The 16860-nt window shown below is 36.4% G+C and overlaps 3 protein-coding genes across 5 annotated transcripts; 2 read left to right on the forward strand and 1 right to left on the reverse strand.

The window, feature by feature from the left end:
- The first annotated feature begins 293 nt into the window (after nt 1-293).
- On the forward strand, nt 294-931 carry LOC111313064 (heavy metal-associated isoprenylated plant protein 42-like). The gene is made up of 2 exons (XM_089752328.1): nt 294-422; nt 534-931. The coding sequence occupies exons 1-2, from the start codon at nt 389-391 to the stop codon at nt 806-808; spliced, it is 309 nt and encodes a 102-aa protein (XP_089608454.1). The 5' UTR covers nt 294-388; the 3' UTR covers nt 809-931.
- Nucleotides 932-2894: 1963 nt separating this feature from the next.
- LOC111314209 (mediator of RNA polymerase II transcription subunit 33B-like) lies at nt 2895-12696 on the forward strand. Of its 2 annotated transcripts, XM_022915337.2 has the most exons (12): nt 2895-3363; nt 4459-4569; nt 4934-5281; nt 5522-5841; nt 5946-6037; nt 6589-6949; nt 7436-7643; nt 8733-8847; nt 9008-9169; nt 9583-10243; nt 10835-11041; nt 11469-12696. In XM_022915337.2, the coding sequence occupies exons 1-12, from the start codon at nt 3083-3085 to the stop codon at nt 12578-12580; spliced, it is 3978 nt and encodes a 1325-aa protein (XP_022771072.2). In that variant the 5' UTR covers nt 2895-3082; the 3' UTR covers nt 12581-12696. The 2 variants fall into 2 exon arrangements, with proteins under 2 accessions (XP_022771072.2, XP_022771073.2); XM_022915338.2 differs by lacking the exon at nt 4934-5281 and having other exon boundaries at nt 2939-3363.
- Nucleotides 12697-13023: 327 nt separating this feature from the next.
- LOC111314210 (isoamylase 2, chloroplastic-like) lies at nt 13024-16551 on the reverse strand. 2 transcript variants are annotated; one of them, XM_022915339.2, is made up of 2 exons: nt 16360-16551; nt 13024-15932 (listed from the first exon to the last, which is right to left on the reverse strand). In XM_022915339.2, the coding sequence occupies exon 2, from the start codon at nt 15836-15838 to the stop codon at nt 13244-13246; it is 2595 nt and encodes an 864-aa protein (XP_022771074.2). In that variant the 5' UTR covers nt 15839-15932; nt 16360-16551; the 3' UTR covers nt 13024-13243. The 2 variants fall into 2 exon arrangements, with proteins under 2 accessions (XP_022771074.2, XP_022771075.2); XM_022915340.2 differs by having other exon boundaries at nt 16355-16486.
- Nucleotides 16552-16860: the final 309 nt, after the last annotated feature.

The raw sequence follows: 16860 nt of genomic DNA on the forward strand, positions 1-16860 counted from the left end.
CTTTTGTATTGTAAAATAACGTTTAGGCTTAATTATTTCCACTTCAAGCAGAGTGAATCATCAAGATTTTCTTGCCAAAAAGAAAGAAAAAAATTGAAAAATTTCTTTTAAAAAGCCAGCAACACACTTCAAAAGCACACATAACTACATTACTCCTCTTGTAACTCCCTTCTTAGAACGTTCATTTCCTCTAATCCCATCAGTCATTTTTCTACCGTTTTGCTAAGGTTCTCTGCGTTCCAATGGGAGATGGTTTGAATGTCCCAGTATGCATTTGCCTTCTTTTTTACATGTTTAATACCTACAATTTCCTTTTCATGACCTATTTTTAATTTCTTTGCAGACTTGTATTCTGAAAGTGAATTTCCATTGTTGTACAGCATGTCCCATGACAGTGAAGAAAAAGTTGCAGAAAATCAATGGTATGTTCCCTCCATGAAAGAATGTTAATAGTATATTTTGAGTCCTAAAAATACCACTACTTTTTAAAATACTTTCTGATTTTTTTTTTCTCGTTTGATTTTGTCACCTAGGCGTGTATGCTATCGACATAGTTACCAAAAATGGGCTGGTGAGCGTTCGGGGCATTGTCGAAACCTCTATATTCATCCAGACGATATCAGAAAAAGTTGGCAAAAAAGCAGAGCTTTACGCCTATGAGAAGAACCCCGAGATTCAAAACGAAATGCTAGATCAAGGCAATAGTTGTTCTTTTACTGATGAATCTAATGATCATGACAAGGGTAAGGACAATCATGACCAAGCTGTCCATAATGAAGTTAAGGGTCCTATACTAGAAGGGGCCTAAGGCAAACTTTCTTGGCACCACCCACAATCTGGCATGAAAAAGAAGAAACACGGCTTTGCTGGGTGGTTTGGCAAGAAGAGTACTGTTGAACCAAGAATTTTTTGGCAATTTTGGAGGACCACGGCCAGGATGTGCAAGGCTGCCACCTCCACCACCACCTTTTCCACCTCCATCATATAGGTATGGACAGTATCCACTAGTTTATCCCTACTCACCAGCTTAACGGATAACAAAGCCGCCGTGGCCATATCCATATAACTTCTATGAGAAGAAGGAACCTCCGATAGGCAACTCTGTTTTTCACTCATTTCGTAATGATAACGTTAATGCTTGCAGCATAATGTAAGATGCTGTAAACTTGAATTACTTCATTGATAATTATGGGAATGTTTTTCTACCTAGGTTATCCTCCACAAAGAACATTTCATGTATAAAGTAGTTTTTTTTCTTTTTTTTTTTCAGGCATTTAGGTGAAACTGTCAACATTCAACTAAATTTGAACAATTGAATATTAAATATTTTAAAGATGATTTCTATACCTCCAATTTTTTTAAGGTTTCACCTTTTCTTCATACCTATAGTTAACATATATATATATATATATATATGTGTGTGTGTGTGTGCATGTGTATGAAGGTACATATTCATCTGAGTATACATAATTATTAATTACATAAATGTCAATGCATTTGATAATATAAAGAGACGAAGCTAGAGCTGGCTATGGCCTTTTAAAATTTTTTACCTTTCTTATTATACAATGATCGGTTCCATCCAATTATTACTTTTGTTCTCTCTTCTCTTTTGAAATTATTATTTAACTCTTTTTTTATTAATTTTCGTCTTCATCTCCGATGATATGCATTTGATTTTAGAATATGATTAAAAATGTAAATCAGCAGCCAATATATATATATATATATATATATATAGAGAGAGAGAGAGAGAGAGAGAGAGAGATGCTATTGGAGGCATTTGACTTTTCCCAATGGAAAACCAGTAATAAATTTTGAATTCATAATGTAAATGGCTGCAATTACAAGAGACATGTCCTTGAACAACAGGATCAAACAGAGCCTCTACAATGTTTGAGATGCATTATGAACAATATATGTTGAGATCCCCAATCATGTCTACTGCATTAATCAGTTTTTATTTTGTCATTAGCGCAAGTCCAATGGATAGTTTACAGGGGTAAATGATGATTTCCCAGTGCATTTTTTTTTTAAAGTCTTTTGCCCACCTTTTGTCTTAACATTTCTATTCATTTAATTATTTTTGGGTTGAATCTTTGCTTCAATTTTCGTGCTCGGCGAAACCAGTCCAACATGTTACGATGGGCTTCTTCAACTGCTTTATAGGTAGATGAAACGGCGCCGTTTTATAATTAAAAAAATCGCAAAAGGAAAGTAGGCCCCTTCCAGCTCGGCCAATTTTGAAACCTTGGGCCCGCCTAGTGTGCTCCGAATTGAATAACATCTTTTAAATATATATTGACACCTTGGCCCATTTTTTTGTTTATTTAATTTTTATTTTATGCATTAAATTTATCAAATTATTTTAAAAAATAAGAATAACAAGTAAATAAATTGATAAATTGAATAATAAAATTTTTATAAAATTCCACAATTTTAAAAACTTTATAATTTACATTTTTTTTATTTTACTAAATTGAAAAATAAATAATCTTCGACTTTACTCCGAGATCCAATATTTTTCTCATAAAATAAAATTATTTTAAATAATTATAAAGATATAGAATAATTTTTTTTTTACAAAATTACATCATCAAAATTAAAAAATCTTTTAGTTTTTAGATAAATGAAATATTAATATGAAATAATAATAAAAAGCATAACATAATAGTTTTTTTAGTAATAAGAAAATATAGTTAGAATTTTATTAAATAAATTTTGATTTCAAATAATTAAAAAATACAAAAATATTATCAATTAGTTATTATATTATATTGCGTTTTGTATCTCGTTTAATCTTGTGGTTAGGATAATTTTTTATTCATTATTCCCATTTAACTTACGTTAATTTTTTTTTTTTTATAAAATTCATTCTCCTTAATTTTCACCCATTTGTATTTTCTTTCTCTGCAGGGTGTCCACATAATCTTGGTCCCAACCCGAGGGTAGAGAAAACATTGACAAAGCGTCCTCAACTCAACTCTCTACTCGACTGAGTCCACTGTAAATACTAGCATAACTGCATAATCAAGCTCCATTGGAGCACCACCTTGCGTTGGCAGTTACAGAGACAGCTGGCATGGCTGTTCCCGTACAGGCAGCGAGTCCGGTATGGGAGACGGTGCTGGAGCAGACTAAGTCTGCTCAGGACAAGAACAGTGACCCACTTCTCTGGGCGGTTCAGCTCAGTTCTAGCCTTAACTCGGCTGGGGTTTCTTTGCCTTCAATCGACCTGGCTCACCTCCTTGTCTCCCACATCTGCTGGGATAATCACGTGCCCATCGCGTGGAAGTTTCTAGAGAAGGCCCTGACTGTCAAGTTCGTCCCTGCTATGCTCGTTCTCGCCCTTCTCTCAACCAGGTTCATTTCCCCTTTTTTTTATTTTTTATATTTTTACATAATAGAATTGATGATATTTGTGACTATATTGTTTGAATTTTTTATGTGTATTTTTGTTATTTGATGTTTATTTTTGGTACCTGTATTGCATGGTTTTGGGTTTTTGAGCTGATTGGGGTTTGAAGTTGATAGTATAACCCATTTGATAGGCCTTAGTTTAAGTTTTTTAAACTCAATAATATTCTGCAGTTCGTGCGAATACAGGATGTGTAGATTTTGTTGACCTTTTATGGTGTAAGAAACTAAGAATTAGCCATACATTTGGGTTCTCACACCCACCCCTGGTTGCCTATTATCATTTTGTTTTAAACTTCACTGCAAGTGTACAGGATAATTAACGCGATATATATACACAAACTCACATTTGTATCTACGTTTGTATGTACATACGCACTTGTTTATGTATCATGTATGCATATTAGGTGTTCCTGCGTCGGGGGAAGTGAGGGGGTTGCTGAGGTGTGGCCAAGTTCAGTTCTTATGATGGATATGTGTCATCATTTAAAGGACCTATTTGTAAAAACTGTTTTTAATTCGTATTCATACTGTCTTTCTTTGTTACATGGCCTTATTTAATCAATGAATAAAATATGATAAAGACCAATATTCTTAAGAAAATAAACTCCTTATCATGCTTCATCATCAAAGGTTTAATCCTGGAATATAGTATTTGTTTCTGTTTTTCTTTCTTTTAATACCTATTAGTTTTCCAACAATTTTTTTTTTAATGCCCATTTGCTGGTGACCAAAAATTTGAGGATGTCTGACAATCTTTTTTTTTTTTTTTTGGTGGTTTATTTCTGTGGCTTGTTGTTGTTTTTTATGTCACTGCTGGTTTGGAAAGAAATTTCTGCTTGATTGGCAATTTTATGTTAGATTGCAATCATTAAATAGCTATATTTTGGGGGGTTTTTGGGCAAACGTTTATCTTTACGCCCTCCACCAGCACATGTTGTCAAACAATGGGTGGCCTGTGAAGTCATGATTTTTTGGAAGGTGCCTACTTGCATGATATTTCTTTTAGGTGAAACTGACTACATTTGGTGTCTATGACAGGGTCATTCCAAGTCGTAAGTTTCATCCCGCAGCATATCGGCTTTACATGGAACTCCTTAGGAGACATGCCTTCTCACTTGAATGTCAAATCAACGGACCAAATTATCGAAAGTAAACTTCAATTGCTCTCCCTCTATTTTTTTTTTCCTCGTGGTAGAATGGTTTGTTTATGGATTGCCATTCAAGTTGACCTCTTGTATCGGTATTAATAGAATCCAAGATTCATTACATCTATTTTATGTTTTATTTTCTCTTTGAAGACATATTATTAGTTAAATTATATTAAGGAAAACTATATAGCATGTAACAAAATAATGAAACCTACATTTATGTCAGCTGCTGTTTTATGAAAATGGTTTGATCTGATTCTGTAAACTTCTCTACCTTTGCCAAAGTATTGCTTCATATCATTTTAGGGACACTTGGCTAAGCTACTGCAATAAGTATTAATGCTAGTTTTCTGGTTAAATTACAGGATTATGAAATCAATAGATGATGTTCTTCATCTTTCCCAGATATTTGGCATTCAAGTGTCTGAACCTGGTCTGCTTCTAGTTGAATTTGTTTTTTCTATTGTATGGCAACTGCTTGATGCATCATTAGATGATGAAGGGTTACTGGAACTTACACCAGAAAAGAGATCAATATGGTCTACTGTAACTCAAGACATGGAAATAGATAATGCTGAGAACTTTAATGAGAAGAGGAATGAGCACCATGATGTGCTGTATAAAGGTAATACTACAATGGCTATTGAGATTATTGGGGAGTTTCTGCAAAATAAAGTAACTTCAAGGATTCTTTTCTTGGCACGGAGAAACATGTAAGGACTTATATCTGTTATTAATTTTTCTTTCTGTTGAGGCATTATGATGCTAGCTTATTCTATGAATAAGAGAGAAATGAAAGAAAAGAAGTAGTTCATGTGGTGGCTTTTCACTTTATGTAATGCCATCATTTGGTGCAAGAATTTTATTTATTGAACTTTGGGTGGGATCCTTGTAATACTTTGAGTTAATTGAGTAAAATGTGACTAACACTCATATTCTGTTACTCTTCTTAGGCCGTCACATTGGGGAGCTTTTGTTCAGCAATTAAGAGTTATTGCAGCAAATTCAGTAGCCTTGAGGAATTCAAAACATGTAACTCCAGAGGCCCTTCTGCAGCTGACATCTGATACACGTAAAGTTCTGTCTAGGGAATGTAAAACAATATCACAACAAGAGTTTCTTGCTGTCATAGGCTCTGGGTCTCTAACATCTTCATCTGGTCATTGTCACGGGACTAATCCTTCTGCAAATTGGCTTCCTATTGATCTGTTTCTAGAGAATGCTATGGATGGATCACAAGTGGCTGCAACTGGTGCTGTTGAAAGGCTTACTGGTACTTTTAATATTTGTCTTCAGATGCTCAATTCATTGCTTTATTTGAAGCAGAAAAGACTCTAGTTCTTTGATCATGTTACTTAGACGGAGTCAATCTTGCAGGTTTAGTTAAGGCTTTACAGGCAGTCAATGGGACAACATGGCATGATACATTTCTAGGTCTATGGATTGCAGCTTTGAGGCTTGTTCAAAGGGTAAGAATTTGTGCAAACTTGATGGAGCTCTTGTTTACCTACAACCATTTTTCTTCTCTTTTGCTTCTCTTTTTCACTGAGAAGAAATTTGTTGAATATACATACATAAGCACATACTTATATGTATGTGTGCATGTATATGTATGATATAGCATTTATGTATTCATGTATCTAGGTGGATGGTTGTGTGTGTATTCTGCGGGCAGACAAGCTTCTGTGTTTGTTGCTTCCGATTTTTCTGCTTTTAAAGCCACTTTAAATTTGGTTCTATGTTTTGTTCTTGTGTCAATTTGTGAGGGAATATAACGTGATTGCTTGTGACTGCCAAGTAGGCAATATGTATTCTCAGGAATATTAAAATGATGCTGTCTACTAGGAGAAAATGATATTGAGAAATCATCTTTGGTGCAGTTGGTTTGTCAAAGGCTGAGTTCCGTTTCAAAGGAGCACATACATAATGATCTAGAACACATTTACTCCAATATTCTTTTTCCATTATTTCATGCATTTAAAATGATCTGCCTTTCCTTTCTATTTTATCTGTTTCATAGGAAAGGAACATTAGTGAGGGTCCTGTACCTCGCCTGGACACCTGCTTGTGCATGTTATTGTCAATTACCCCACTTGTGGTGGCCAATATTGTTGAGGAAGAGGAAAGTGAATTGATTGATGATAGTGATTTCAGCTCAAGCAATCAAACAAAAGAGAAACAAGCCTCAGGAAGATGTCGTAGAGATTTAATATCCAGCTTACAGATGCTGAGCGATTATGCGGCCTTGTTGACCCCACCTCAATTGGTTTGTTCAGTAGCCAATCAGGCTGCTGCCAAGGCAATTATGTTTGTTTCTGGTCTCACAGTTGGTAATGGAAACTATGAGTGCATGAGCATTAATGACATGCCCATGAATTGCGGTAAGGACTACTGTCCTTCATTTTTTATGTGTGAAGGTTACCTGATTTATTAAGGCTGTTTTGAAATGTGTTACTTGCATAAGTTGATTTTAACGCAGACTCCTCCTAATGAGCAGTTCAAGAGGAACAGTGCTAGCTGATTTTTTATTATTTCAAAAATTTTGTGAAATTTCTCCTCAAGTATGCCTTCATATAATATTCAGTCATGCAATTAAAATAGTGGTATTTGATTATTTTATCTAGTTGATTTTGTTGACTTAGCTACCGATCATGCATGATTATTATGAATCTCTCTTTCTCTCTCTAGATATCAGATTTCTTTTCTGAAAAATTTGTTGATCTTTTCTCTTCATTCATTTCAGACGGATTTTATTTGTCCCATTTTCTAATTCTTTTCTGTCTGTTTTTAGCTGTTTCTTTCCTTAAATTTTGTTTTTTTAGCTAATACTTTCTTCAAAATTTTCATATATTATGTATTCCCTGCAGCTGGAAACATGCGGCATCTGATTGTTGAGGCTTGTATTGCCAGAAATCTATTGGACACATCCGCATATGTCTGGCCTGGCTATGTAAATGCACGCGCAAATATACCCCGTAGTGTTACTAGTCAAGTGCCTGGTTGGTCATCACTGATGAAAGGATCCCCTCTAACTCCAACACTGATAAATGCTTTGATTGCAACTCCAGCTTCTAGGTATGGTGCAACAGATATTTCCTTTAGATATTTTTATTTTTGCCGTTGCTTTACTAAAGGGGAGTGTTGGTAACTTTTTCTTTCGTTGTCCCAAAGCACTAAGATGGGGCTGTTGACCCAAACATCAAACTCTGAACCGTAATACTATCCGTGTAAGAGTTGTCATCCACTTCTTTCTCAGTTGCAGTGACCGTAAAATTCATGGAATAGATCCATGTATTGGAATTTTATTATGTTCTGATATCTGACAGGAGAATGCACAGTTTTTTATTAGAGTTTTTGTATTTTCTATTCCTTGTCGATTAAGTTGTATAAGTTACTTGTGCCATTACTTTGGTTTAACCGCTATTTCTTTTTGCTTCACTGGATTTGTTATTGTTTATTTGCTTGTCTTTTTGGTTTCCACAAATGGTTATTCTTTTTGCTTGCTTGTAAGAGTTTGAATGAACTGTGATCCTGCTATTTTATGTTATTACTATAGTTAAAGATCTAGATTTGGGAGCTTATGAATGGGATGGAAGAAAGATGTCAACTATATGATCATATCTTATGGTTATTATATTCAGCTCAGAAGTTGGTTGTATGGAATTTGGATTTAATATCGGGAGATTTAATATTTTTTTCAGTTATTGCCCACATTAGTAATTTGTCATTTTGCTCTTGGGTGTTTGATTAATGATGCTACGATGAAGTTAATTAGTTGTAAGGTGGCTTTGGAATAGTGTGTTTCTACTTCATAGTATCATCTTTTTTTCTTTTTCTATTTCCCTATGATATTTTCTTTATCATACTTTAAGTTCCTATATACAATATATATAAATAAATACATGCATACAGAAATTAGAAATGTGTGTCCATACCACAGATACTTGATGTTTATCTCATTGTTGTCTGGGTCTGTCTGTCTGTTGGGGTGGGGATTGAAAGCGTCTTGACTAATTAACTGTAGTATCCAAGTAATCTCCTGGCTATGACCTGGTCTTCAGTTACAGCCCTCTTTTTCCTGAAGCCAGGTATATGAGATGCTCTTTTTTGTAAATTTACCCAGTGCTAAGGCAACTGAATTTAAGCTCATGGATTTGATGGAAGCTTAGCAGAGATCGAGAAAATACATGAGATTGCAACCAAAGGTTCAGATGACGAGAAGATATCTGCTGCTAGCATTCTTTGTGGGGCATCTCTAGTTCGTGGTTGGAATATACAGGTACTTTGACAGAAAGTCACTTCCAACAAGGTGCATTACAGTCACATAGTCTGTCATTATCTTTATTAAGTGCTTCTGAAGTTTGTTTATCTTTTTTTTTTTTCTATAAATTTTCTTCTATATGTACTAATTTTGGATTTATTTGGATCTGACTTTGTAGGAACACGCCATTCTGTTCATTACAAGTTTGTTGTCACCACCAGTTCCTGCCAATTATTCTGGGAGTGAGAGCCATTTGATCAGTTGTGCTCCATTTTTAAATGTTCTTCTTCTTGGAATATCACCTGTAGACTGTGTGCAAATCTTCTCTTTACATGGCTTGGTAGGTTCTTTTTTTTTTTTATTTCATGACCCATTTTTTTGCTGGCTTATATGTGAATATTCTTTGTGTGTTGTATGAATCGAAGAAAGGTGAATGGGGTCGGTTTTTGAACAAGTTTACTGAAAAGATCCTCCTCTCATATATTGCAAATAAATGATATATGGATTTTCCCCAATCTCTGTAGAACTGAGGGGAACTCCTTCATAACATCTTTGTAATTTTGGACCATTAAAAAATTAGTCAGCTGTTCCTTTCCGCATTTATGGAGACAATATGTTGCATGAATAATGAGGAATGCCTTGTGGCACACATCCTAACATCCACATGAGAAAAGAAAGGATAGGAAGGGTTGCATGTTGGAAGGAGAAATCCATTGTGCTCCACCCGCTGATGTTATTTGATATTCTTGTCAGGTTCCACTCCTTGCTGCTTCATTGATGCCCCTTTGTGAGGTTTTTGGGTCAACTGCTCCCAATGTTTCGTGGGCTCTTCCAACAGGGGAAGAGCTGACTAGTCATGCAGTATTCACCAATGCATTTACTCTTCTACTGAGATTATGGAGGTTTCATCATCCACCTCTTGAACATGTGACAGGAGATGCAACGCCAGTGGGATCCCAACTAACTCCTGAATATCTGTTGTTGGTTCGAAACTCTAAATTATCAGCTTTTGGAAAATCTTCAAAGGATCGTTTGATGATTAAAAGACTGTCAAAAAATTTAAATTTCTCTTTGGAACTAATATATTTGGATTCCTTTCCCAAGTTAAAGCGCTGGTACCGGCAGCATCAAGAATGTATTGCTTCCACCCTGTCAGAACTTGTACAAGGGACCTCTGTTCATCAGATTGTTGATGCACTCCTCAATTTGATGTTCAGGAAGATAAGCAGGGGTGGTCAGTCTTTAACTTCTACACCTTCCGGAAGTAGTAGTTCTTCTGCATCTGGGGCTGAGGATGTGTCTATGAAACTAAAAGTGCCCGCATGGGATATCCTAGAAGGAACTCCCTATGCGCTTGATGCAGCTCTGACAGCCTGTGCCCATGGACGAGTCTCACCCCGTGAACTGGCGACAGGTTTGTCCTTTTCCAATTTCTTGCTTAAAAGTAGGCATATACACGGAAAATATATTGGTAGTATATCAAGAGCTTATTGAGGAGACTAATAGATCTTATTGTCAAGTTAAAGTGGGTTCTATCTCATAATTTTAAGCTGGGGGTAACATTTCAGGCATAGTTTTTAAATTTGAATTTTATGTTCTTCCTGATCTGTTGGGATTGGTGTAATTTTGTAAATTGACCCCTTTGGTTAATTGCTGGTATTATGCAGAAGTTTGATTGCAATGTATGCTGTTGTGAGTTTGTTTCCTATTCAAAAACATGATATTGCATAGAGTTTGACAATCTACATTAATATCTGAAAACTAAATAGTGGGAATATAATCTAGTGCATAGGAGTAGTTGCAGTGTATGTGGCATAATCTAAACAATCGTACATAAGATTTATGTAAACAGTCTTTTTAAGCTGAGGTGTTCTATATCTTTCATAAACACGGTGTGTCTGCTGCATTTCCGCACTAATTAATTTACAAAGGAAATGGCAATATCCTTTTCTTCCAGATATCTTTGTTCCTTTGCAACGTAATTTCTTTGCCTGCAATATCTCAGGGCTCAAAGATCTTGCTGATTTCCTTCCTGCAACCCTGGTAACCATTATCAGCTACTTTTCTGCTGAAGTAACGCGAGGTATATGGAAGCCTGTTTTTATGAATGGAACAGATTGGCCAAGTCCCTCAGCAAATTTATTCATGATTGAGCAGCAAATCAAAAAAATTATAGCTGCCACTGGTGTTGATGTCCCAAGCCTTGCCATAGGTATTATTTTGTTCCATTATGTTTGTTCCCCCTTTCCGAATAACTTTGTGGACAATTGATAATTTTCTATTGACCTGCATCTCCAAAAGTGACTTTTAAACAAAAGTTGCACCAGTTATACTGGCCTAAACACCTTTTCTGTATCTTTTAATGTAATTAAGAAGAACAAAGGAAAGAAAAGATTGGATGGTCCGTGTGTGTTTGTATTTTTCCTTGCTGAATGGAAACATGAATGGAAGGTGAATCTAAAACTGGGAGCAATTTACATGTACTTTAGATACAGATCTGCCGCCAGTGATTTAGCAAGATTTTGCAATTTTTAAAATGTTGGAAAAATGAATTTTACTCCAAGCTAATGTGGGGAATTTTATGACTTGACAAATCTGTCAGCTAATTTTTTTGCTCAATCTTTTATTTTTGCTTGCAGGGGGGAACACTCCGGCTATGCTTCCTCTGCCCTTGGCTGCTTTTGTTAGTCTCACAATAACCTATAAACTTGATAAAGCCTCTGAACGTTTCCTCGTATTAATTGGCCCAGCATTGAATTCCCTAGCTGAAGGTTGTCCCTGGCCATGCATGCCCATCATAGCCTCACTATGGGCTCAGAAGGTTAAGCGTTGGAATGATTTCATTGTGTTCTCTGCTTCTCGCACCGTCTTCCACCACAGCAGCGAAGCTGTAGTTCAGCTTCTCAGGAGTTGCTTCGCATCTACTCTTGGATTAAACCCCTCTACCATTTATAGCAACGGTGGAGTGGGTGCACTTCTTGGCTATGGCTTTGGCTCTCATTTCTCTGGTGGAATATCTCCAGTTGCCCCAGGGATTATGTACTTACGAGTACATCGATCGTTCAGAGATATCATGTTTATGACAGAAGAAATTGTCTCTCTTTTAATGTCCTCTGTAAGAGAGATTGCCAGCGGTAGGTTGTCCAGGGAGAAATTGAAAAAGACAAAGTTTGGTCTGAGATATGGGCAAGTTTCTCTTGATGCAGCAATGACACGTGTTAAACTTGCTGCATCCCTTGGGGCTTCATTGGTTTGGCTATCTGGTGGATTAAGCTTGGTCCAATCGTTGATCAAAGAAACATTACCTTCTTGGTTTATATCTTCCCATGCACCTGAGCAGGATGGGGGGGAACCTGGAGGTGTAGTTGCCATGCTGGGGGGTTATGCACTTGCATACTTCGCAGTGCTTTGTGGTACGTTTGCATGGGGTGTGGACTCAGCCTCATCAGCATCAAAACGACGGCCAAAGGTTCTTGGGGCACACTTGGAATTTCTTGCGAGTTCATTAGATGGGAAAATATCTCTTGGATGTGATTTTGCAACTTGGCGTGCATATGTAACAGGGTTTGTGAGCTTGATGGTACGTTGTACACAGAAGTGGGTTTTGGACGTCAATGTCGATGTTTTGAAAAGGCTGAGCGATGGATTGAGGCAGTGGAATGAGGATGAACTCGCTATGGCTTTGCTCGGACTTGGTGGTGTTGGAGCTACTGCAGCAGCTGCCGAATTGATTATTGAAAGTGGAGTTTAAATTTTAATCAATTAAGTCCTTATGTTTTATTTGTAATTAATTAAGTAATTTTTTTATGGGTATTACTTTTATTATTACTATTTCATAATTAATAAGGCCTTTCCCAATTTTAACAATGTCTAAAATCTCAAATAAAAAAACTAAAAACATAAACTTCATAATAAGTTTGAAAAAGCAAAAATTTAAGTACCACTCCAGTTGGGCGTCAACGCAAATATGAAGAAATGCAGGTGACTCTAAAAATAAATGAAATGATTTGCTCTTGTTTTCTCATCAAGGGCTTGTGTTGGAGCTTGGACCTTTCTAAAAGCAAACACAACAATCTCAAGTAAACAAAAATCACCCTATTTATCAAACTGAAACTCAGAATGCAGTTGGCCCATTTATGCAGCTGAAGTTTATATATAATATATGTATGTATGTATGCATGCACCATAAGAACGTTAATAAACAAACAATTAGTTTGTATAATTATTTATTGAAAAGAAACTGGTGGATATACAGCATTACTTATCTTGAAAACCATCCTGGTTGGCATACTTCAATCTGTTGTCAGATAATTATTCTACAGATACAAAAAAAAAAAAAAAAAGGTTGTACCTCTATGATTTACCAGTCTACAAAGTTTTCAAGACGAAAATCGAGGGGGGAAAGGGAAATATATCAACTACCATCAGCGCATGCTTCAAACAAAGTGCAGCTGCGAGGCTTCATTTCATAAGCGACGAAGCCCATCTTTTGCTCACGATCAGCCTTACCATCCACAGAGAAAAAGCCTGGGTATGGTAAAGCCGTGTCTACTAATCGATACCATGCCATCCCTTCAGGAGGTGGGGGTAGAATAAGGCTCTCTGCTTTATCAGCCGCATTAATGGCAATAAACAGGTCACCCTTTAGTTGAGAAGCCTCAGAGCTCAACTGGCTCTCTGCTTTGTCAGCCTTCAATGTCATAGCCAGGAATTTGCAGGAAGGGTCTTCCCATCCTGGTGGACACTGATTGCTTCCATGCCATTCGATATTTTCTTCTTTGAGAAAGTGCCTTTTTTGAAGAAGGTCGCTTCGCCTCATTCTAAGCGAACTAAAAAATGAGATAAATTGTGTCGTTTGAATACCATAACCTGTTTTCATAGCATCCCAATCTAAAAGCTTTCTGCTACCATATGACAGAGAACCACCAGACGATTGGCCACATTCATCTCCCATGTTAAGAACGGGAACACCCTGTGACACAAACAAAATAAAGAGAAAATTACGAATTTGTTTGAGTCTTCTTTCAAGAACAGCAGTTTTACTTGTAGGTCCTTCCTCCCCACAATTCCAACTTATCTCTGAAGCTAACTCAGCATTACTAAAGCTGACCAAGTCCACAAGAGGAAGTCCGAAATTCTTAGCAATAAAATTGAAAGAAAAAGCTGGGCCTCGGCCAACTGAGAATATGTCCCCACTCCCACAAAGACGTGTAGCAAGACTACTCAGAGCACCCTCACCCCTTAAAAAGTACCTTATATCAGTACAAAACTTTGTATTCATTTCTGCCCATTTTTTCCAATGAGGAAAACGAATTTCCTTTGGCATCATGTCATGTGGATCCCAGCAATCTGCAATGATTTTAGTCATGGAGAGCAGTGGATCAAAAGCTATTGCTTCAACCAAGGGAGGGCGACACAAGTGTTCACCATAAAAACCTCTCAACATACATGAAGCATCGATGAAACAGAAACCATCAATGTGGAATTCTGTCACCCAATGCTGAAGACTATCTAAAATCATCTGTTGAACAACGGGATAGTTACAATTCAAAGCATTTCTAGCTTCTAAATCTCTAACCCTATTCCTGTAATAATAGGATAAATCATCAAGTCCTTGCAGGGCTCCACCCTCAGCAGTATGGGTAAAAACCACTTCCAGGAAGACCTCTATCCCATCGGCATGCAAGTTCTTGACCATCTCCTTAATTGAGTTAATAGCAGATATAGAACCATTAGAAGGCCCATACAGGTTTGTTGGCGAAAAGAAATGATATGGGAAATATGGTCCCTTTTGCTCATCAAATGTAAATATTGGCTCTAATAAGACAGCATTGACGCCAAGATCTTTTAAATGCTGTACCTTCTCAGTTACACCAGAGAAAGTCCCTGCCACATTGGGAGGTAGCTTACTAGACTTGTCTTTTGTAAAACGCATAACATTCAACCGATATACCACTAATTTTTCCATAGGTAAGTTTGGAAGAACATCACCACTCCAGTCAAAAGCAGGCTCCTTGCATAGTCGCCCAAGATGTTTCGGAAGCAAACCAGACTCATGATGATTAGGAATGGAACTCCCAATTATTTTAGCATAAGGATCCAAAAGAACACGATCTGCCTGAAATGCTTTGTTGTCACCCTTGCACCGATAACCATAGCTCACAAAAGTCCATGCACCTTCTATTGAAGCATGCCAAATGTCACCAGTTCGATTAACATAAGGATCAAGATCAAGCTCAAATGCAGGTTTTTCTGATGCGGTATCATCATACAAGCACAGGACCAAACTTTCTGCATTTCTTGAATAAACTGCAAAGTTCATGGAACCATCAGTTGAAAAGGAAAGACCCAAAGGAGCTGGATGCCCTTGATCAAAACCAATTGGTACACAAAAGCTAGTCTTCCTATGACCCCTGATTTCCAAGCTAGTTGAATTTGCACCTGATGAGGCTTTCAACAAGAATGAGAAGTAGAATGGGGCTTCTTTAGCTTCAAATTCCAACTCAAGTGCCAACTCACTGGAAGACCTTGCTACAAATGGGGTTTCAATGATCCTGTTCTTGATATCATGATCAGATCGGTATACACCCCCACTTAGCACCAGCTTACTGTCATCACTGGACAATTGCATGGATGAAACTTCAATATCTACTACATATTTGGCACTTTTCTTTCTAACAAAAAGTTTAACCTGACCACCAATTTCTGTCCTAAACAGATAAGCCGATAGCTTTTCAAGTTCATCAACTTGGGTACTTGTAGTAAATGATTGTTCAGTTTGCTCAACTGCTGCAAAGCATCTCAAATCGGGACTCCAATGAGGAGATTGTATGGCATTTTGTACAACTTCTCCAGCGAAAAGCTTTCCTCCTATATCTATTCTCTTAAGACTCTGTCCCACTTTGCTTTTCCAAAGATATCGGGTGAAAACTGATAATTTAGACAATTCAGTGGCTCCAAAGTTCAGGCAATGGGGCACTGTTGTAAGGGTTGGAGAAAGAGTTGCCATATATTCTTGCAGAAGAAAAAGATTCAACCAGAGAGCAGAATTAAACCCTCCCAGACAAGGAGGATAATTTCCCTACTGAATTAGAGATGGCTTTCTGTTTGAAATTAGGAAAGAGTTAGCCCAACTGAATCAGTAAACTAAAACAAAATAACTCTTTTCAATGGTTTTAGACACCAAGGCCACAAAATCATTAACACCCAGAAAGCAATAAAAAATTCATGTTAACATATATAATTGTAGAACATCGAGCACTCAACATGAAAGAGCAATCAGATAAATAAATAAATAATTAATTAACATAGAGAATGCAGAAAAATGAAAGATATATATATATATATATATATATATACACACGAAAACAAAGGCAAGAAAAGCCCAGATAAATTGCAGCGTAAAGAAATGATGGGAAATTAGAAATATAAGAATATAATAACAATCAAACCAATACGCAGTTGATAAAAGAAGCTGTGGCAGTCATGAACCCAGATTAATGCAGAGAATCAAAGTAGAACTTACAGCACCTGATTCTATCAGCGGAAATTGATTACTGAAAAGCGAATAAGATGACGAGTTAAGGACTGAGAGTGAGCCCAGAATGATAAAAAATAATAATAAAAACCAAAGTTGCCACAAGTCGTAGAAGAGAATAAGTGCAGATTTGTCGTGCTTGGAATTTATAGCTTTCCCAAGGACCGCACAACGCATTCATCTATGATCTAACCATTTTTGTTTTTTTTCAAAAAGCACCGTTGTGACTGAAAAGGTGCGTTTCACATGATAGAACGCTTTTTTTCTTTGAGTAAGATAGATCGCCTTTTTTGTTTTGATAGTATTGCTAATTCCCCGATAACTTCTAAATTTTGCTAAAAGTAAAAATAAGTTTATGATTTTTTATTGCATTAAATTAATATTATAAATTTTATTTTGTTATAATTAGAATTTTGATGGTATAAAATATTTATTTTTTGCTTAAAATTTTTTAATTAAATGATACAATTTGTAAAAAGGTTAATTTAAATTTA

This window comes from Durio zibethinus, chromosome 23 (assembly GCF_047325235.1).
Source record: "Durio zibethinus cultivar Kanyao isolate XHJ-2024 chromosome 23, ASM4732523v1, whole genome shotgun sequence".
In the NCBI taxonomy this organism is placed as follows: Eukaryota; Viridiplantae; Streptophyta; class Magnoliopsida; order Malvales; family Malvaceae; genus Durio; species Durio zibethinus.

What these genes read in the sequence shown, in the direction of transcription:
- LOC111313064 (XM_089752328.1), top strand. Translation starts at nt 389, where the DNA reads ATGACAGTGAAGAAAAAGTTGCAGAAAATCAATG. An exon ending in AAAGTTGCAGAAAATCAATG is followed by an intron (nt 423 to 533) that starts GTATGTTCCCTC and finishes TTTGTCACCTAG; the next exon opens with GCGTGTATGCTATCGACATA.
- LOC111314209 (XM_022915337.2), top strand. Translation starts at nt 3,083, where the DNA reads ATGGCTGTTCCCGTACAGGCAGCGAGTCCGGTATGGGAGACGGTGCTG. An exon ending in CTTTGAGGCTTGTTCAAAGG is followed by an intron (nt 6,038 to 6,588) that starts GTAAGAATTTGT and finishes TCTGTTTCATAG; the next exon opens with GAAAGGAACATTAGTGAGGG. An exon ending in TGTCCCAAGCCTTGCCATAG is followed by an intron (nt 11,042 to 11,468) that starts GTATTATTTTGT and finishes TTTTGCTTGCAG; the next exon opens with GGGGGAACACTCCGGCTATG.
- LOC111314210 (XM_022915339.2), bottom strand. Translation starts at nt 15,838, where the DNA reads ATGGCAACTCTTTCTCCAACCCTTACAACAGTGCCCCATTGCCTGAAC.